Here is a 21,668-nt window from a genome sequence, read left to right on the forward strand (position 1 = left end):
AAAATTTTGTTTCTGCATTGACATCAATCTCGACATCGAATCTTGACAAAGATAATTTTGCATGAGGGAAACACCGTGATAGTTTTGATAACCGTGGTCACACTGAATTTAGGCATACGTAAGGGTTGTGAATGTGAGACAGAATTATTACTCCTATATGTATCCTCATCAGGGACGTGTATCCTGTGCCGTTTGTATATCCCGTATCTACTAACTAGGATCGGTACTGGTAGAGAAAATATCGTTAATATTGAAATAGGAGTTTAAACACACTGTAGTGAAGTAGTGTCTTGCCAGAGTGGTGTTCAAGTTTTGATACAGGCCGGTATCATGGCGTTAAACTAATGTACAAAATTACAATTTGGCATGGAAATTTCAGCATGACTAATTTTTTTTCAATTTTGGCACCTTTAAAAGAATTTGGAAGGACCCTGAAAATTGTGGTCTCGCAAAGTCACTCTAAAATTATGTTATGTACAATGAAACGGCGAACTTAACAGGTATCTTTCCACTTCAACGGCTAAGCTTCACACCACTGTTGTAAGCGGGAACTGCTCTTCACGATTCAATTCATTGCGCTTCGCGGTGAGAGAAGCCATGAAGTTATCGCAAAACAGTCGGTAGAGGCCAGCGTCTCCGGTCACCGATTTGATAAGAGATTGCACCGTCAGTCTGCTGCCTCGTTCCGAAATCACATGATTGATAAGACGGTATTTTTTGTCAGTCACATCATCTGTAAAATGAAACTGCATATGTCCGGTGTCCACACTTTCGAACAGTGGTTCTAAAACTTTTTTGAACACGCCCCCCCCCCCATGGTCATATCACAAAATGCAACCAGAATGCTAGCAATCACAATGTATAATTTGATGGCATGGAAGGCTATGACTGTTAATGAGAGAATTCTCAAATATGAAGTACAATACACAAAGCAATAACTCCGGATTAGCAGTAAATCGCGCGGCGTGCGAAAAAAATTTCAGTTGGCCACAGTTTTTCGCCCTCCAGTTTGAGGATCACTGCTTTAGATAATTCATATTGATGACACCAGAAATAGCTACTTTATTGAAACCGGATGCTGTATAGATTCTAGATTATCAGTTTTAGACCAAAGGCACTGCATTGCGGTCAAGTGTGGTTAAGTATCGGTTAAATTTACAAATCAAATCATGAATCTCATTGCAAAACACAGTTCTGGTCAGGGACAGGCGAAAAGTGTCGTAGGTCGGGAATCGGCACTTTGAATGTAGTGTAATTTGAATCGGGTATTTCAAACCGAATCAGGCATCTCGAATATCAAATTGAAGTATTCAAAGAGAATCGACAATAATCACATTGATGGAAATTTGTGTTTCATAATTGCCTCAACAACCAAGTGAACTGATGTAATGAAACGCCACTTGAAATTCCATCAGATGTCGCACTGTGGTACACATTATGCAATGATGATGCGGTCAGTAAAGGTATACTTTGCACTTTTCAATAGCAAATACCGAGACGGAATTCTTGATGTGGTTACATTCATCAGTTAACTTCAGGCTTTGCTGCAGCTGTTAATTTTCTTATTCTGATCGTATTCATTAGTTTCCTTGCACAAAATAAAGTCCTCATTGAAGGCATTGCTTCCGGCTGCCCATAAAGTAAAACTTCGCACCGTCGATGAAACTCAAATAATATTTAAGACTACCTACACTTGTATCAAGACCAATGCAGTGATCATGGCAAACAAGGAACTCATTTTAACGCAAAGCAGAACACAAACTTACCTCTTGATTGGTCCTCGTCGGCAATTAAGACTTCGCAGTTTTGCAATTCGGACAGTCTGAGAAAAGACTTGACGTTCGTCAGTGTGGTTTTCGCCAGGTAATTTGCGCCGGCCGGCAATAAACTACCGCCTGTCAGGAACGCTTTGGCTGGAAAGCGAGACAAGATTGAATGAAATGCAGGGCTGTAATGACTCGAGTCATTTTTTCTATTGCGCAAATGACTCGACTTGAAAGTGAGATTGACTTGTGACTCAGAACGTTGCGACTCGGTTATGCAGACAAATGTCGGAAGGGTGGGTGCTCCACAATAGCCGGGGTGTGTTCCACAGCTGTGCAGAGGTGAGACAATGAGGAGTCTTTTGTTCTCCGCTGTTTGTTGGGTTGCCAGAGTTGATCAGTGGCCAGTGATTATCGATATCTCCCAAGCAGAGTTGTAAAAAAGTGAGTGGAACATGAATTGAATTCATTTTGTACAGTGAGCACTATGCCTTGGACTTCCCCCATCTTCTTTCAAAACTATAGAAGCAAAACAAACTCTGAACCTGGTGACTTGGTTACTACCCTGCGTGTAAGGTATGCTAATTCCGATGTATGTACCGACGACATAGAGGATGATTTAGTCATGAAGAGCACTTCCACTGTCACTGAGTATGCAATTAATTGGCCCGAGTTTTACCGACAGTGCCTTCACAAAAGTATATAACATAGAATTATGCACACAATCCATGCGCTCATTCAAGATTCTGACATTTCATAGCACAGCTGCCACTATTTTCAGGTGTCAAAACTGAACTCAATACGATTTGGGATTGATATTGGAAGTTAGATGCCCGCATAGGCTGTGATTGAATGCCACACATCACTAAGACACGATGCTGAAAGCAGATTACGGTAGTTTTTCACTATTTTTAATCGAGAAATCGCGATAGCAAACAGGTGACATTGTCCTGGGATCACCGTAACAGAATATAGTTTTGAGATTTGATCTGCTTGTGTTGCTATGAATCATTCCGCACACAATATTCGTGCTAGACGGGTTTCATTCGACATAGCACCACCTTTAACGGCGCATCCTGCTGAAAAATTCAAATCTGCAAATTTTACATCGAAAAAAATTCCGTAGCAGTGATTGTTATTATAATTTTACTGCAGAAACAGATTGCTTACCTAAATTGTGACTATTGATGTTCTCTGAAGGATTCAGTACGGGGCAATCAGACATCATCTGGAACATTTTTAGAAAATCAGCCGTTGTTACACACTTGCAGACTAGCACACTAAGAAAGAAAATCAATGACGTACGTCTGCTCTATGTAGACCAGAGAGAAATTTGATATCGCTAAACAGTTCAACAAGGCCCACATATGAATTTACAATTGTATTGGTAAATCTAAAATACATATACCGTAATTTTCCGAATATAGTGCGCCTGCGCCGCCATGTATAATACGCACCCTTAAAATGGCGTGTAAATTCTGGGGAAAAGCCTGTACCCATGTATAGTACGCACCCTTAAAATGGCATGCAAATTCTGGGGAAAAGCCTGTACCCATGTATAGTACGCACCCTGCATTCGCAGTACATGAATAGCTGTGTTTTAGTAGACGATGTTGTTCTGTTTTGCAATGTCACTGTCGAACAATCATGACATAACCATCGCTAATCATAATACAATTAAGGACATTTTCTCTAAACGAGAGTCGATAGGAGCCGAAGCCTGTGAGGCTGGCGACCAGAGATAGGCGGATTCCCAAATTTCGGGATCCGAATCTATCCGGATCCGGCTGACAATTGGAAATTCAGAGTCCGAAAAAATCCGGCTGGTGAAGGTCCAGTTCGGAATCCGAAAAAAAATCCAGCCAGAACAATGCTAATTATTCATATTGCAGCAAAAAATCCTGATAAAATCCGACCGTCACCGCCAACTCTAAATCCGGATCCAGTCCGGCCAGGTAAAAAATCAATGAAATCCTGCTCTGGCTCCTAAACCGGACTTTGACCAACTCTGCTGGCCACGCGATAGTTCAGGCACGCGACATCTTGCGCACGAGGCCTATTACAATTACAGATGCGATTGCTCAAGTCAACGGCTTATGGAACGACCTAATTTCGCTCGCGTACAAACCGCAAACTAAATCAGCAAGAGATCGCGTGCTGTGCAGAGGACTCTCGTTAATTGACAACACGCTTTCCGTTAATTGGCAACACGCTTCTCTATTTGGCAGCGCGTTACATACTATAATACGAATTACGGGCACGATGGCCAGAGGTGATCCGCAATTGGAAATAAACATGAAGAAACGTGTGATTTCAAGTTTTTGATCGAGAGAGATTTTTTTCAAAGCTTGCTGTACCCATGTATAATACGCACCCCCCCTATCTTAGGGCAGAAAATCAGTAAAATTTTGCGCAATTATACATGGATTATCCAGGCTTAACATGACAAGTGCCGACTGGTACCAATAGATGATAGTAAATATTAATTTGGAATCTAATATTTTTACGTGGTTTGTAGGCAATACAGACAGTCAGTTAGATAAGTATGCCACACACTGCGGTAAAACACGAGTGACGCGGGAAAGGCATAAAATGAACGTTTCTCAAATAGGCCTATTCATACATTTATATTCTAGTCTACTTATCATCGATCGTTTATCCACATGCATTTCACAGTATCAACACACTCAACTACACAAAAGTCGCTTTCGCAAGCAACTAATTTCACTTCTTTTACGTGCTATGATAGCATTATAGGTTTATTTCGAACACGAGCTTCGCAATAGAAAAGTTCACCTGCGATAAAATGCTCTGATCCTGGCGATCCAAACATTGGCAGTCCGGTGGAATAAGGCACGGTTGCGAGATGGCAGAGTTATTCGCATTTAAGTTGTTTTCCCAAACAAGATCGGCCCTCCGTTCCGCGCTCTACGAAAAAATCATACAACCTAATAAGTAGGGCAATTTATTTTTGACCTAAAAAACGGAAGATTTTGACCTAAAAAATCTAAATTTTGACCTTTTTTGACCTAAAAAAACTGAAATTTGACCAAATTTCGACCTCACGTATGCAAATTAGGTGTTTTCGCATATAATGTTAAAATTGTACTACTTATCTTCATTTCTGGTTGGAACTGTCTGTCCTTACAAAGTAGATTGGCCTGAAACAACGTTTTTGGCTCAAAAACTGACAGATTTTTACATGAAAAACTAGTATTTTAACGAAATCTGGCCCTACGAATAATTTCTGGTGGAAATAATTAAAATTTGTTGTAGTACAACGAAAGATCCTTTCCTACATTCTCGGGTAGAAAGTGTCTGTCCTTACTACGTAGAGAGAGTGAGAGAGATATGGTATTCTTTTTCGCCTGTACCATCGAGATGCTTTGACGACGGAGTTGCGATACGGCCCCATGAGGTCATCTAGTCTGTGCCCCCATTTTTTTTCTCCTCCATGCTATCCGTGATCGCTGAGCGCCTAGCAGGATAGCTGCGGATACCAATTTGAGTCTTTGGTATGACCCAGCCGGGGATCGAACCCACGACCTACCGCTCGAGAAGTCGGACGCATAACCATTACACTATCTCGCTCGGCAAGAACGGAGAAAGAACGTTCAGCAGCAGCATTTGTTGGCTGACAACACTCAAGTTGTGTGCACACTGCTGGTGACAAACCGTGTTGCTTCATTCTGACAATGTTGTCTATATCACAATTTTTCAGCTTGCGCTTCTTGATATAAGAACCATGCAATGTCCAAGCAGTCTTGCTTCAGCTAGGATATTGCGGTACGTTGACCATAAAACCATGTCACTATTTGTTTCATTTGACCATTTATGATTCACAATGAGCAGACGATGGTCCGTTTACAACGGTAGGCCTATAAAGTAGGCTACAAGCTGTAAAATAACAAATGATAAGTTCACCGACAGCGCAAAATCTACGATACAAACAAAATGCAGAGGTCAAAAAATGTTTGACTTTGTAAACAATTTTGACAAATTTTGACCTAACGCTACAATTTTGACCTAATTTTGACTTTTTTTGACATGTCAAAAAAAAATTGCCCTACTAATAAGACAGTGGTTCCTAACATTTTTCGTCTCGTGCCCCCCTTGGCCTATATTTGAGTTAAAATTCCCCCCTATGAAAAAGTTGCCTGTGACTAAAAAAATGAGCTTTTTAACATGTAACCATTTGTTGACTGAGCAATTATTGGCCAAACATATTCAGATATGTCCGAACATTGGCGAATGCGGACAGCACTAAACTTTGGTAAAGTACAGTCAAACTTGACCTGTTTTTGACCGGTCGGGTAGCCGCTGACGAAAAATAAATCGCCAAGTCCGCTTGCTATGGACTTGGGTTGAATCGATGAATTTGGTACGGTATGTTTTTTACTTTAGCTCATATGTTGGCTTAAAAAGTTAAACAATTTCATCAGCGGCCTTGTGCTGAATTCGGCTTGACGTTTTCCTGTTTAGTATAGCAATTTGGTCGAGAGGCTGTCGCGGACCCAACGAAATAGTCTTGTGAGCGTCGTTTTCTCAGGGTGTGCAATATCTACGGACGGCATTTAAACATATACCTAGCTTTAAATCCACCAAAGAAACATACAATTGTAAAGAACTAATTTCTACTTATCTGTTCTATACCATACAAATCTAAAAACGTTGTGAACCCAGTGTATCTTCCGATACAATGCCAAAGCCAGATATCCCCTGAAAATATTAACCCAGATTCCCCCCTAAAAATTATATCGAAACTGTCTGGAGTGGAAGGTGACTTGTACCGCCTCCACGCGAGTCCACAGTCCAGGATATGACTTCATTTTCCACGAATGAACCCGAGTACTTACCCTATTAACAGACCCAGCTCCTCCTTTGTTTAGTGGCTCGTCAGGCTTGCAGTGAGATGATAACTTAACTTGTTGCGATCCTGAGACCCGGCCCACCTCGGTCTGAATTTCATAATACCAATGTTTCAGTAGGTTAGATGAACTCCAATCTAATCTCATCTAATTCATATAGAAGAACCATAGATCAAGTTGCCATTGTGAAAAAACAGCCACAAGCTTCACTCAAGATTTTGGGATATCTACATCGGGACGACAAATGACACTCACCGATATCGACTCTTAATTGGCAAACATATTTCCTGTATTTTACCGACTTGTCAGTATATTTCCTCTCCGTGGTTATTGAAATAGCATCATTAAAACAATACAGATATAATTCGCAAAAAAAAACATTTTTCCTGTCGAAATCAACAAAGTTCACTAAATTCCAGCTAATCAACGTCTGACTTCGATTCATTAGTTAGCAATGCCTTTATCAAAACTCTATCGCAGACGCTTATCAAGATGAGAACATATGAAAAAGCATCAATCTCCCTGCAGGCATGACTGGAAAACTATGTTTGGTCATGGAGAAGTGACGTAAGTTCCACCGTGCATACTATTACTTCCAGAATTGGTTAAACTTTTAATTTGGGATTGCACTGCTTTTGCTTGTTGAAATGTAGTCAAATTAATGTGAAGTGATTTTTGTTGGCAACCTAGTGCTCAATGATCTGGTTCAATTTTTCAACCGTATGCCCTTCCTGCGACCGTAACGATCTCTAAGTACCTCACAGGGATGGTGTGAACCTTTGAAAGGTTTAGGTTCATGTGAACGCGAACCTTTTCAAAAGGTTCTATATGAACGCGACCGTGAACCTCATGACGTCATGTGACCTCATATTGCTAATTCTAACCCTACATTTCAGTGAAGTGATAGCCTATATTAATGTACACGATACCTAGCGACGACTCGGGCCACATAATGCCACAATGCTGAAGTACATGTTGACGTTTTAAATGTCACATGTATCAACTGCGGCAATCAAAGGATATAATAATCCCATAAAATCAATATCTCCCTTCGCTTTGTCAACCATTTCGACGAGGACTTGCAAGGGAACATAAGCTTACGCCGAAACAGTCTAGGCCAGACCGGACAATGTGTTCGGCGTCTGAGTCTTGCTATGTTGATATTGAGCACAGCGTAAAACGAGGGTCTATACTTGCTACGGATATTATCCCATTGACAATTTATACAGCAACAAGCCAACACCCCAATCGCACGGATTTGGTTTTTGTGGTACAATAAACAAATGAAATCAAGATTGATCCCGTACGTCTGATAGATTTTTTACATCACACAACGACATCAATTTCATTGATTGTTTGAATAATTATCATTCGCTGACTACCTACATGTAATGTATTTCGCTCATGATGTTTTGTGACTGCGGGTCAAGCTCACGGCAGAGAGTCGCTAAATATTCACAAACGGAAAGCTGGATATTTCAAGCAAACTTTTGTAACAAAGCAACTAAAATTTTTGAGATTGTCAAGATGCATGTTTGTTTAGTGTTGAATTTTTATGCTGCCAGCGCCATGCATAGGGTGGCCCGCAGTTGAAATGCAATACATTTCAACCAAAGGTGTTATAATGTGAACGTGAGCCTCACATTCACACCATCTCTAATAGCTACAAACCTGCCGACTTTGCGGGCTGCCCACCAGCAATTGTTGCGTTTCGCTTGAGTCTATGTCTGATCTTCCATCGTAGCTTACCTGAAAATCATTATGACTAGGTCATCACGCCATCTCACCCATGAAACACATCCTAGCTGATGCATCAATGATATGGTCCTGTGGTGTTCTTTCAAATTTATAGCGTATGAGAATGGGAGAGACCAAAATTCTTCAGAATGACATTACACTGTTACGCAGAATGAAGTTACACCGAATTTCGGTTCAAGTGACTTTATATTCGAATTTAATACGAGCGTACAATGAATTTTAAATCGTGCATATTACCCTTCCAGAACCAGGTGAATGGTTGTCGGTACTTGATGTCAATTCAATCCCTCCATCTGTTAAAAAGGATCATACGCTGTAACTCTAATAAGGTGGCTGTCAGCAGCATAAAAACTTTTTATGGGCTGGCCTGCTCTATTTAACCCGGCGGACCTCACAAGGCGAAAATCATTAGGCAGACTGCCCAGCAACAATACTAATGATAGGTTATAATGGGTGATCTGGACAATATTGACATTAAATCAACTAGATTAGGGCCGACCGGCATCCAAAACAAACAACAAAGTTGCCATAATGTGGAATAATGATGTGAAATATCTGTTGATTTTTTATTAGTGATCAGGTTCGTAGATCACAGTGACAGCTGGATCTGAAAGTACATAAGATTACATTGTTTGTAAGTAGTCCAACAGTTAACATATGGCAGATGGTACATATAGTTCTTGCATCACAGGGCATGAATATACTTTACATTATGCAGTATTATATATATTATACATTATGCAGTAAAAACACTCATCCAACTACGAAGTCACCTCTACTGTGTAATACAGAGTTATTCCACTACCTTCCAAGCCCATGATTTGACATCAATGCATATCAAGCTATGCACTCACCTGAATTTCTGCTTTTACCGTTGGTCTTCCTTACACAGCAGTGTGGGCAGAAGAAACGCCCCACTAAAATACCAACGCCCAAAGCAGCAGCAACCATGCCTGAAAGACACGAAATGTTAATTATTAAAGTAATGTAAGTATTAAAGTAATTAAAGTAACGCAGAAATATCACTACTTGGGCTCAAAAACAAACAACTGCATCTTGTCAACAATGGTACAAAGCAGTGGTTCTCAACCTGGTTAGGTGCGACTCCAGTTTACATGACCAGGCACGTAGCCACACAAAAAATAAGGGGAGGGTTTGAAATGAAAAAGAGGGGATTTCGATTTTTTTCGAATTTATCAATATAGCATCAATCCATTAGAGTTAAGTACACGCCTAAATGTCGATTATACAATCTCCTCGCGTTCACGAACTTACGCGTATGATAAGCTTGCCAACGAGTTCGGAAGTGCTGTCAATTTGCGAGTCCCTGATCTCTTGTAAACAATTAAAAACGCGCGCTTATCAACGCGTATTTCGTGGCCTCGGCGTCGATTTCAGCAAGTCAAAATGTCCGAGTTGATATGGAATCTTTTCTATAATGGCACCAATTTCAGGTGGTTCTTTTCTCATCTTTTATAACTCGAGTTTTGACACACATCTGCCGATGGTTATGTTCAAGTATTAGCGGACATCAATTACGTATGTAGGGTACGTGCGCACATGTTTGCGGACATTTGAAGTCATTCAGTTTCGCGATGTCACTCTTTAATCGCAATCGCTAATCAGCATACACTTAACGACATTGTCTCCAAGCCATCGAGAGATAGGAGCCCAAGAATGCTAGGCCAGGACGAGATAGGTAGGCTAGCGATGATATCTTTCGTATCAGGCCTATTGCAGATGCGATTGTGTAGGTCAACCAATGATATCGTGCGCACCAGGCAAAGCAGATGCGATTGTGCCGGCTATCGATGGTGTAGTGCGCAGTGCGCACCTGGCGTATTGCAGATGCGATTCTTCAAGCCAGCAGAACTAGGCTTGTTGGAGACGTGATAAATCAGGTGACGATTGCCGAGCAATCATCTCAGCTAGAGATCGCGCTGCGTAACATTCTTAACAGACGAATCTCTCTAATTGGCAACATGCTTCTCGCTAATTGGCCGAGCGTCACATTGATAATACAACTTATTGAATTGCAACCGAGTATTAGCGTCGTAACGGTCATTTCAAAAGGAGGGGCTTTCGCATTTCAAAAGGGTTGAATTAGCCTTACATACCGATAAAAAGTGCAAGAGAAACAGAAGTTTCATCCTCAAGGCGCCCAGGTGCATGACGTCCAATATCAGGAGGTTCTGTAACCTCTGAAAACTTAGTCGGCTCGGTGGAAGAATTTATACTTTTGCCGCACCTGTCCACGTAATGAAAAGGAAAGAGTGTTCGATTGTCATATGTCACGATGGGTTGGACTAAGCAGAGAACAGTGATATTTCGTTAGTCGAACAAGGACATTCTAAGTCGGGATATGGAAATGAAGTTGAAATTACCATAATCAAAATACGAAGTCCAAGTACAGTATTAGTTTGAAGCATAGTGAAGTGACTTTTGGCATCCGGTTCACACATAAAGTCAAAATTTTCCTAAGCAGTGTCACTTCTATTAGGTCTACTACATGAGTAGCAGCAATGCCGACTACTTTGACAACCTCTGAACGTACAGCCCATCAATACAAAATGTACTCACGGTTTTGGGCGACAGCTCGAAGCGTCACCTATTCCTGAAGAGCAAAAGCCGTGTCTGCATCGTTCACAGTGAATATCATGAGTCTTATTACCGGCGCGAGACACAAAAAAGTCTGTAAAGAAGACGCAAACGCTGTAACAAAACGTCCGACTAATTGTATAGATACACACAAGACCGTAACGGACCCTGTGAATAAAAATTCAAAGTATCAAACAAAATTACATGTGAGGTATCTTTTCACTCATGGTTCCCCTTAGGGCATTGATAGAAATGCCAGAATTTCACATAATGCAGTGACAACATCGGTCTCTATCTACAAATGTCCAAAGTGACAATAGTTTTTAACAAAGGTCAATGATGGATTGTAAAGTTATAGATTGCTTCATATATTCTAATTAATATGTTAAAGCAGTGGTTCTCAAACTTACAGAAAAATCATACCGCTTTGGGCTCATTTGTGCAAATGATGAGTCTTTATTTTGGAAGGGGGTACCCATAATAAAATCAAGAAATGTAGCAACACTAAATGGTACAAACCACAAATAAAAATTTCAAGTTGAATGAATCTGTCACAAAATAATCTACTTTTTGATGGCTTATATTAAATTTCTATATAATAATAAAATCCTTCGGGGATCGTGCCTATTTCTTGCCGTGTGTTTCGCAGTCTCAGCAAATTATCTCTTGGACCCCAGTTTGAGAACTACTGTGTCGAAGGCACCAGTTAAAAACCAAGTAGTTTCATTTCTGTTGCATTCATTCAATTGGGACATCCCTACAATTGGGAAGTAGATTCATATTTCATATCTGTTGTTTGCCAAAACCTGGACCCCTATCAGACATTTTGTGGCACTATGACGCTTCTTCCATCCTCACACCGTATATAGAAGTATTGACCATGACCACTGACCAGCCGCGTTCCCTATGACCGTCAAAATCGATACTCAACAATCCCTAATGATTGTCCATCGCGAATTAAATCATAATGCCAAATAAAACACTTAACAGTTTCATGAAATGATAGAATCAAAATACAGTACCACTTCAAAAGTGATTGGGCAGTGCTCTTGAAAATATGCCATTATAATAAACCCAATTCACAATGAAATTTACAAGGGCTGATGGGTGCACACACTGCACAGATAGTCTTATATATAATATGTCCCATAAGTCACTTACAGTGGCACTCAAAGAACATTCAACCGATCTCAACATGGAGGCTAACTTTAACTACAATCATACATTCTTTATCAAATTGAGATGATGCAATCATCAAATTATAGATCCAAAGAGGTGTTAGAATGAATGACAATGACTAGTACGCAGGACAGACCATGTGCCTAGATTTGGAGAACATAAAATGATTTGAAGGACATAAAATGTTTGACTGGTGTCATTGCCGTCATCAAGCATTTTGAAGAATTGTGAAATGATAATCACTAAATCCCAACTCCCATAGAGAGCCCTTGGAAATCCCCTAGTAATGATAAAGGTTTCAAATTACTAATTCTTTGAACCGTGTTGGTATTCAACTCAACTCTATAGTGTTGATTACCTCATGACAATCAGCAAACAAAAGATGAACATTAATGTGTCGTGAGGAGTGTGGATATTTATATGGGTTTCATCCAAAAAATAACATGGCCATATTATATTGTAAGCAGAAATATCTTCAGCATTTTGGAATCTAATAATTACGTTTGCCCATGAGATTAACACCTCAATAGAAATACTAGAGGGTTTCAAGTTCCAATGCTTTGATTCTACAATCGGCTACATAGCAAGGTCTTTACAGCTGTAATCCTGTTCAGACTGAAGTAATCACATCACAATACCTATTCATGAATATAATAAGAACTAGTATATCACTATTACCAATTTCATGTTTGAACAACAATAGTGGTTGGATTGATGAGTCGCCTATAAAGACAACTCTTATTCTCTACACATTTGGGAAGATGTAAATAACAGCATGAAACAGCAGGCCATAGGTTATATAGGTCTGATTATTTTTGCTTTCTAGTTGTTGGAATCTCAATCAACTCATCAGCAATTGGTAAGAGTATTTGCAAGACTTGTCAATAATATTTGATATCTAACCACACACAATAGTCATGAATATCTGATAAAGGGAGATTTAAGGTTACAGAATATATTTTGTCCGAATATTAATTTGCCAAGTCAGCAAAATGCATACCAGCATTTTAGTGATTGAGTGTTTTCACGGTAAGGCCCTTTCATTAGACCGCTAGAGCTTAGCTCAAGCATACCAGACCAAGGTGAACTAGAAACCCATTTCGTGCACCGCGCATCGGTTAGAGTTGGCTTTTTGAGAGCCAGATAATTTTTAAACGGACCGCTGGTTGTATAATGCATACCACTACTCCTCAAGATTATCGTAGGAAAATTCTAAGCAGAAAATCTCATAATAAATCGCCAAACCAGTACTCGTGAATGTCTTCCAGTTTATGTTATTATTACATTACCATTTAAGCAAAATATCTCTAATAATTCAGATTCATATTATCTCTTTTCCTGATATTTGTCACTGATGAGAACTCGTTTATTGTGATATTAAGGTGCTATGAACGAAATGATTTAAATATTAGGAGGCATACATAGATAGTTACTAACCTAAGAGAATAATGTTTACAAGAGATCGGGCGGGATCGGATGTCGCTGACTACTCGCGTAGTGGTAGAGCCCGTAGAGGGGTTTAGTAATCAGATATTTCTAGTTGAACTTCGGTATAGTAGGCCTATATGCTATATACCAGAGGTGAGCAGACCTGCTTCCTACGCGCGAGCCTTATATCAAAAATATTTGCTTTTAAAGAGTCACAACACAAAAATTGAAAAATAAGAATTTGCGACATCCCAATGAAATACAGGCTATCTAATGAAGTTTATGATTGTGTGGTGATACCAGGCGTCTCCGCGTGGGCTGCAAGGTGTTTGAAATCAGGCTGATATGACGTCGAAGCAGTGCGGGGCCAAGTGCTGGAAGATTTCCGCTCGGAAATCTCGACGACATTTTTTATTGGCAAAACTATTGCAAAGCTATTGACAAAGCTATTGCTAGCCTTTACAATAAAATGGAGGAGACGTTTTCATATGCACCATTGCCAGCCTGGAAATGACTGTGACCTGCGTTGGTGTAATTAATTATCAGGTTCATTGTTGAACACAATGATTTATTTGATGACCCGGTATCCAACAATAGTAACATCACGACAACAATAGACATGTTGTTAATACTTTATAAAATACATCAATTTATAATCAGGTTAAATCTCTCTAGTGAAACGTCGAAATGCATACGTGCAATCATTAAAGAGCCGCAGTTTGCCCAGACCTGGTATTTACCCATACAAAAACCAAAGGCAGTGATATGAAAGGTAGTTGGTCCGCACATAAAGCAACAGTTGTCAACTCACCTTTCGCACATTCAGTAGAGTGTCTTTTGCAGCCTTCTAACATCGGATCTGACGCATATGTTGCGTCCATACAAACACATCTAAAGAAAAAAAAATTGTTGACTATTATCATCTTTATTTTTTCTGTATGAGCTAACAATATCCGTAAAGGAACACAAATGATCACAAAACATATTACGTAAATAGCTGGTTCGTGGTTAAGAACTTGAAGATATAGCTTTCAATGCAACATGCATTGTAATAAAATATTTATTGAACTCGAAGACTTTTCGGGTGCCTCTTTTCAAGAGTTAATGGCACACTAAAGGGATTTAAATGTAAGAAAAGCGAAATCCAGTAATAGGTTCAAATACATCTTCGTTTAATTGATTGAGTGATTAGTTTGCGCAAAATAGAAGATATCACATGAGCAGTCAAGTCATTAGAACATTCTAAAAAAGAACTGCCAGCGATCAAACAGTCCTACATTGATGCACCAAACAGGACTGCACTACGACTTTGATAAACCATATGCAAGGAGAAAAACATTACAGTTATCAGTTATTTCGATGAGCTAAATATTTTTTCGCCAGCTTCATGTGTCAAAACGACAATCGACTGTTGATAAAGTATATAGGAGTGGTCATAGAATGAAAATCTTATGAAATGTATGAGAATAAAAAGCATCACCTTGCATCAGTTGAGGAGTTACCCTCTACGTATCGCGTAAACTGCATTGAATCACAGTAAGTGGGTGGTGTCCAGGCAGTGCATTTTTTCTCTACAGACGCAGTCGCAGAAAAAGACTTTCCACTGCACAGCTTGCACACCGTCGTATAATGATCGTTAGAACTGTAATATAATGTGAGAAACTGCAACGTTCATCTTCAACTGGATGATTTCAGAAGAGTTTATAAAATGTGTGTCGTCTATTGTTAATACTAGGTGGGTAATGTTTCATTACTGCATGTTAGCGATACGTTTTGACTACTTCGTATCATATCTTAGCATTACATTTTTGAATTTGAGATAATGATAACGTTGGCTACTTCTGCATCAGTATTATTACCATTTTCATCAATTCGAGATACCACTAGCAATGCAATACAAAGAAAAGAAAAATCAAAACGATTTATTGAACTGATGAACTTCAACAATATAGTACGGTAGCAAAAATTTAATATTTTGACACCTACGTGCAATTTCCGAAGACAAATTGTCCTGCTTCACATCCACAGCAGTAATGGGACTCGGCAACTTTATACGAAGGCAGGTTTATTTCCATGCATTTTCTATGAACATGTCTTCGGATATCGGCATCATTCATCTTCTGTAAGATAGAGGTACAAACGGTACTCATATGACTTGATATATAAGGTCTCGAGTTATTTTCTAATGTGCACGTTTTTTTAATTATTAATCTTGCTACAGTATCACAGACCAGTAGAACTGCCTTAAGTCAAACGATGGACTTTATTTTATGAAAATTATTCAATTTTACAGAGAAGTTACAGAACATATAAGGACGGTTACCAGTGAACTCGGCACTTGGACAATTTTGTAATACAATGTATTAACAATTGTTATTATGAATTTATAAAGAAAAATAGTTATCACGTGATGTGTCAATATATTACGGAGGTCAGGGCATGTGAATATTAAGGTTGGAGGCCGGTTAGGATTAAGGTTGAGGTAAGGGCATCGCAAGATTAGCAGAGTTTGGCAGTTTACTAGAAGGCTTTGGCGGGTGAAAAATGGGGTTTTGCGGTTGACAACCATACATTTGCAGTAGTGTAAGAGAGTTTTGCGGTAGACAACCACATAACTCGCCTATACAACCGCAAAACTATGGTTGTCAACCGCAAATTCATCAGCAAAACCCTGCTGGTTACCAGCAAAACTCTCCTAGACAACCGCAAAACCCGGGTAGTTACCCGCAAAACCCTGCTAAGCACCCGCAAAACCCTGCTGGTTACCCGCAAAACCCGGGTAGTTAAACGCAAAACCCTGCTAAGCACCCGCAAAACCCTGCTGCCTGCTGGTTACCCGCAAAACTCACCTAGACAGCCGCAAAACCCGGGTAGGTGAACGCAAAACCCTGCTAAGCACCTGCAAAACCCTGTAAGTGACCCTCAAAACCCTTCTGGACAACCGCAAAACCCTCATAGCCAACTGCAAAACCCTCATAGTCACCTGCAAAGCCCTGCTGTTTACCGGCAGTTTAATTTCATAACCAATCCACGATATGTTGAGGCCATTAAAAGATACTAACAATTACCTGAATAAGCCTTGCTTTTGCAGGTTTTGTAAGTTTTGCGAGTTTTACAGTGTCCCGTAAGGGTATCCCAAAATTAGGGTTAGAGGATATTAGGATTGGGGGTATTAGGGGGAGGTATCCTAAGATTAGGGTTATGGGTCACGGATATCAGGGTTGAGAGTGTCATGTCCCTCACCCCAGCCTTACAACCTCCAACCCTAATCTTGGGATACCCTAACCCCAACCCTAACCATAACCCGCCTCCAACCCTACTATCAACAAGCAGATCTTTTTCATTCGATTAAAGGCAACCACTGTTAAGCTGTGGCAACTTATTCCACACAGCATTGTTACGTCACAATATACCAAGTGCTGAGTTCACCAAGTGCCGAATTCATCAAATGCCGATTTCACCGGTAACCAGAAGGGCAATATAAACATGACACATTATCAACAGCTATAAACTTAGCCAACTATATGGATATATGACACATTTAATTCAGGCAGAATTCAATTCTCCTGAAGAATTGATTTCTGGAGCCACCAAACCAATTACCGGCATGTTGTAATTTATAGCATCGGACCTAAGAAAAGTGTATTGAGCTATAGCCAACACCAAGAAACCCAAAAGTTCAATGCCCAAATCAATGTGGATACAGCATACTCTTAAACTACAGAATCAAATTTATCTGGTATTAGGTGTAAGACTCCTAAGAGCACAGATAAATTGAGAGTAGTTCACATAAATGTTTCCTACACACAGATAAATATGATATCCTATAGGCCCTATGGTTTAATAATAATAATCAACAAGATTAGCTTACCCTGGCATCTATTGTTATTGATAAAGATATGAAAAGTAAACTCTTTATTTTGAGAAGTTTGGAGTGGCTGGTCCTGGTCATTTTTGCCTGCAATTCTTCTGATAAAATCAATCGCTATTTCTATATATTTTGGACTAGCCTACCGGTATTGACCTGAAAAATTTATAGCAATTAAGTCAGCATGTCATAAAAACTTCATGGGTAGGCTATGAAAGCTAATTTCTGAGGCTTCGGCTGTATGCACTACAGGACTATATGACAATCAGAGTGCCCTCGCAATGTTTGCAAAACATTATGGATTTGAAAATGTCAGTTTTAGTAAACCAGGGAAGATTTACATTAAAAGAGAATTCCTGAAGAATTCACTCAAGAGAGAGAGAGAGAGAGAGATATTGAATTGTTCAACCGAAAAGAAAATAATAACTAAGGAGGTCCAAAGGGGTTGAAACCTTTTCTCCATGGATATTTGATAGTGTAAGGGAAGGTCAACTTTTAGGAGTTTCAGAGTCACATGTTAATTGATGGAACAAAACCACCCTATCCCGAATGACCTTCCCTAACCACGAACAACCCTAGAATTAATATTGTGCACGCATAGGCATAGCATTAGCGGCTGACCTTATTGAGAAGTATGAGCACATAGAAATTGGTCATTCTGGAACATCTTCATATTAAGGATCTAGTTTTTTGAGAGATGACGGATATCAGAGTTTGAGTTGGGGAAATACGGAATTGGCGTCTCGCGCACACCAGAGCTTATACTCAATTCACACAGCCATACAGACATACAGGCCGGAGTGGAATTAGTGGCAACGTCACACAGAGCTTTCTGTTCAAATACTCAATTCTTCTATATGCGGAAAAGCTCTCCTCACGCAGGATTTATTTCAAAAAATGAACCGAGATTCCATAGGGGCATACAGTTCACTCACAGGATGTGCGACACTGGGAACCATCTTGGCATTAGGCACACACCAAATATATTGCACTAAACATGTTGGGATTCCAATATGGAGGAAGGGATATAACGGTTGGGGTTAGAAGTGAGCAACATTACGGTTGTGAGTGATCTACAATTCACAACCTTCAACCAACCAACAACGGCTACAATCCAAAAATCCTATAACGTCCCTCACCTCACCCCAACCAAACCCTAATATCCTTCATCCCCAGTCCTATAAATATCTGCCGTCATCCCTCAACCCCAATATGAATATCCCTAACATCCAACTCTCAATCCCTCATCATATCCGTCATCCGGCCCTGTGGAGTGTGGATATACCATAGCAATTTACACACCGGGGTGAAATACGCCCTCACCATTCTAGCCCTCAGATTTAAAATTACCAACTACTATGCACGAAGCAGCATGGATCCATGGTATCACCATTTTGCGATATCGACCATGGCTCTAATATCTGATCGGCCATAGATATTATTTTCATGCAAGTTGATGACTGCGTCGGTTTACAACTAACCCGGAATGACCGCTTCGTTTTATGGTAGCCTTTCTTAAATCCAGCGTACATGCCATATGCGGCGTTCTCCTGCAAGCACATTGGTCTGCACCCAAATCAGAAAAATAAATTAGGAAAACAAAGTGAATTTCAACGTCTACGTGACCAACTACATTTACTTTGACTTAATCCAAAAACTCCACTCAAATTGTAAGGCCACAGAGGTGACTTTCGGTCGCTGCCCAAGCAATAATGAGTTTCCCTTATTTAAAACCTGAGCGAATGAAACATGATGAAACGTGATGGGTTTATTTAGAAATCACAACAGATAAAACAAAGATTTAAAACACTGAATCTCGTCGAATGGCGATGATTGGGCGAAGATCCGAGGATGAAGATTCTCGCTAAATTAGGCAGAAATTACATTGTCTATAATAGTGAAATAAATTGATTACCACCCGATTTGAAATGCGACAATATATACAAATACTAGACACATTATTCACATATCAAGTCTTGACTCCTGGCACAGTGCGGAAGGGGTCAACATCCCAGGATGAAGATTCTCGTCAAATTGTAACATGATGTATAGTGGGATAAAGAATCAGTTGCCCAATTTCAAATCAAACAATATATACAAGTACCCCACACACTATTCCCATACCAAATATTGACTCTTGGCACAGTGCGGAAGGGGTCAACATCCCAGGATGAAGATTCTCGTCAAATTGTAACATGATGTATAGTGGGATAAAGAATCAGTTGCCCAATTTCAAATCAAACAATATATACAAGTACCCCACACACTATTCCCATACCAAATATTGACTCTTGGCACAGTGCGGAAGGGGTCAACATCCCAGGATGAAGATTCTCGTCAAATTGTAACATGATGTATAGTGGGATAAAGAATCAGTTGCCCAATTTCAAATCAAACAATATATACAAGTACCCCACACACTATTCCCATACCAAATATTGACTCTTGGCACAGTGCGGAAGGGGTCAACATCCCAGGATGAAGATTCTCGTCAAATTGTAACATGATGTATAGTGGGATAAAGAATCAGTTGCCCAATTTCAAATCAAACAATATATACAAGTACCCCACACAATATTCCCATACCAAATATTGACTCTTGGCACAGTGCGGAAGGGGTCAACATCCCAGGATGAAGATTCTCGTCAAATTGTAACATGATGTATAGTGGGATAAAGAATCAGTTGCCCAATTTCAAATCAAACAATATATACAAGTACCCCACACACTATTCCCATACCAAATATTGACTCTTGGCACAGTGCGGAAGGGGTCAACATCCCAGGATGAAGATTCTCGTCAAATTGTAACATGATGTATAGTGGGATAAAGAATCAGTTGCCCAATTTCAAATCAAACAATATATACAAGTACCCCACACACTATTCCCATACCAAATATTGACTCTTGGCACAGTGCGGAAGGGGTCAACATCCCAGGATGAAGATTCTCGTCAAATTGTAACATGATGTATAGTGGGATAAAGAATCAGTTGCCCAATTTCAAATCAAACAATATATACAAGTACCCCACACAATATTCCCATACCAAATATTGACTCTTGGCACAGTGCGGAAGGGGTCAACATCCCAGGATGAAGATTCTCGTCAAATTGTAACATGATGTATAGTGGGATAAAGAATCAGTTGCCCAATTTCAAATCAAACAATATATACAAGTACCCCACACACTATTCCCATACCAAATATTGACTCTTGGCACAGTGCGGAAGGGGTCAACATCCCAGGATGAAGATTCTCGTCAAATTGTAACATGATGTATAGTGGGATAAAGAATCAGTTGCCCAATTTCAAATCAAACAATATATACAAGTACCCCACACACTATTCCCATACCAAATATTGACTCTTGGCACAGTGCGGAAGGGGTCAACATCCCAGGATGAAGATTCTCGTCAAATTGTAACATGATGTATAGTGGGATAAAGAATCAGTTGCCCAATTTCAAATCAAACAATATATACAAGTACCCCACACACTATTCCCATACCAAATATTGACTCTTGGCACAGTGCGGAAGGGGTAAACATCCTAGGATGAAGATTCTCGTCAAATTGTAACATGATGTATAGTGGGATAAAGAATCAGTTGCCCAATTTCAAATCAAACAATATATACAAGTACCCCACACACTATTCCCATACCAAATATTGACTCTTGGCACAGTGCGGATACTGAGCTGGTAGCTGATAGCTGCGCACTATTTCAACCCGGACGTACTCCTAAGCTGATAGCTGCGCACTATTTGCATTCGGACTTGCTCCGGAGCTGATAGCTGCGCACTATTTGCACTAGGACTTGCTCCGGAGCGGATAGCTGCGCACTATTACAACCCGGACGTGGTCCTAAGCTGATAGCTGCGCACTATTTCAACCCGGACGTACTCCTAAGCTGATAGCTGCGCACTATTTCAACCCGGACGTGGTCCTAAGCTGATAGCTGCGCACTATTTCAACCCGGACGTACTCCTAAGCTGATAGCTGCGCACTATTTGCATTCGGACTTGCTCCGGAGCTGATAGCTGCGCACTATTTGCACTAGGACTTGCTCCGGAGCGGATAGCTGCGCACTATTTCAACCCGGACTTGGTCTTGAGCTGATAGCTGCGCACTATTTCAACCCGAACGTACTCCTAAGCTGATAGCTGCGCACTATTTCCATTCGGACTTGCTCCGGAGCGGATAAC

At 40.1% G+C, this 21,668-nt stretch overlaps 1 protein-coding gene across 2 annotated transcripts; it reads right to left on the reverse strand.

Annotated features, from left to right (window-relative positions):
• Nucleotides 1-456: 456 nt before the first annotated feature.
• LOC145435978 (uncharacterized) lies at nucleotides 457-17,726 on the reverse strand. Of its 2 annotated transcripts, XM_080313265.1 has the most exons (14): nucleotides 17,466-17,725; nucleotides 15,581-15,714; nucleotides 15,075-15,236; nucleotides 14,406-14,485; nucleotides 10,970-11,081; nucleotides 10,507-10,637; nucleotides 9,244-9,342; nucleotides 8,627-8,682; nucleotides 8,303-8,380; nucleotides 6,620-6,721; nucleotides 4,560-4,691; nucleotides 2,934-2,991; nucleotides 1,767-1,913; nucleotides 457-733 (listed from the first exon to the last, which is right to left on the reverse strand). In XM_080313265.1, exons 1-14 carry the CDS (start codon nucleotides 17,544-17,546, stop codon nucleotides 528-530), a joined length of 1,578 nt encoding a protein of 525 aa, XP_080169391.1. In that variant the 5' UTR covers nucleotides 17,547-17,725; the 3' UTR covers nucleotides 457-527. The 2 variants fall into 2 exon arrangements, with proteins under 2 accessions (XP_080169391.1, XP_080169392.1); XM_080313266.1 differs by lacking the exon at nucleotides 6,620-6,721 and having other exon boundaries at nucleotides 17,466-17,726.
• Between the last annotated feature and the right edge of the window lie 3,942 nt (nucleotides 17,727-21,668).

The sequence above is a fragment of the Botryllus schlosseri genome, chromosome 3 (assembly GCF_051294905.1).
Source record: "Botryllus schlosseri isolate E-star chromosome 3, Bs_hap1, whole genome shotgun sequence".
NCBI classification, from domain to species: domain Eukaryota; kingdom Metazoa; phylum Chordata; class Ascidiacea; order Stolidobranchia; family Styelidae; genus Botryllus; species Botryllus schlosseri.

Coding starts and splice junctions, on each gene's coding strand:
- LOC145435978 (XM_080313265.1), bottom strand. CDS start 17,546: ATGACCAGGACCAGCCACTCCAAACTTCTCAAAATAAAGAGTTTACTT. Junction 14,486..15,074: donor AACTCCTCAACTGATGCAAG/GTGATGCTTTTT, acceptor TTTTTTCTTTAG/ATGTGTTTGTATGGACGCAA. Junction 734..1,766: donor CGACGAGGACCAATCAAGAG/GTAAGTTTGTGT, acceptor TTCATTTTACAG/ATGATGTGACTGACAAAAAA.